The following is a 916-nucleotide window of genomic DNA, read 5'->3' on the forward strand; positions in this document are numbered from 1 at the left end:
AAACCCTAGGAAAAGGGATTTGATAGAACAATCACCTCTCGGCGCGGCTGCTTCGCTTCTCGTCCTCGGACATCACCACCTGCGTCCCAAACCGCTCCGCTCGGCGCATCTTCTTCTCTAGATCCGTGGCTGCCCCACCGGCGGCGGCGGCCGCGGCAGCGCTAGGGTTTTGGGCTGCTGTCGGGGAAGTGGGATTCGGCGCCTCCCCTGCGGCAGCAGCCGCCGGGGCCGTGAGCTCGGCGGTGGCCGGGACTTGCGCGGGCTTGGAATCCTGAGATGCCATCGGAGAGAGCTCGTCGGGCAGGGAGGTCACGGTCGCGGACGCGGTGTGCGGCAAGAGATATTCTGCTCTGCTGCTGCTTTTTCCTGCTCGAGTTCGCCTCTTCGCCCCCCTCTTCACGCAGGCTAAGGCCCTTTGTCTTCGCAGATGGGCCACTTGGGTCAGTTCGAAGACAAAGGGCCTGGGATGCAATCTGGAAGAGAATAGAAATGGGCTAACTGAATATTTACAAGCTCTAGCTAAGGGCATCTCCAACGGTAACCCGTAAATTTCCTCTCGTATTCGTCAGCGAACAAGGGTGGGGAGGGGGGAGTCTGTGGACATGGATGCGGGAGGATGCTATCCAACCATAGCCGCATACATTTCAAACTCTTGTTCAAACAAACTGGATGAAATTCGTGCAAACAAGGCCGAATTTCATATAAACATGACGAATTTCATATAAATACGTCTGGATTACATATAAACATGACAAATTTTATTACATTTACACCAAAGCGGTGCTAGTCCGGCTCTAGAGATATAATTAATACCAAATCTAAATGGTCACCGGCGTCCGTTCCCCGTGTCCGGCCATCAGCCTCGAGAGCTGAAGCTTCACCGTCTCCGCTTCCGCCTCGACGCTCTCCAGCTCCG

General features: G+C 55.2%; 1 protein-coding gene across 1 annotated transcript in view; it reads right to left on the reverse strand.

Annotated features, from left to right (window-relative positions):
• The window catches only part of LOC123092517 (protein MODIFIER OF SNC1 11), a 2,966-nt gene extending 2,567 nt beyond the window's left edge, over positions 1 to 399 (reverse strand). Inside the window, exon 1 of the mRNA XM_044514319.1 lies at positions 36 to 399. Within this exon, the coding sequence (XP_044370254.1) occupies positions 36 to 283 (248 nt within the window). The 5' untranslated portion in view covers positions 284 to 399. The remainder of the gene's footprint in view (positions 1 to 35) is intronic.
• Positions 400 to 916: the final 517 nt, after the last annotated feature.

The sequence above is a fragment of the Triticum aestivum genome, chromosome 4B (genome assembly GCF_018294505.1).
Source record: "Triticum aestivum cultivar Chinese Spring chromosome 4B, IWGSC CS RefSeq v2.1, whole genome shotgun sequence".
NCBI lineage: Eukaryota > Viridiplantae > Streptophyta > Magnoliopsida > Poales > Poaceae > Triticum > Triticum aestivum.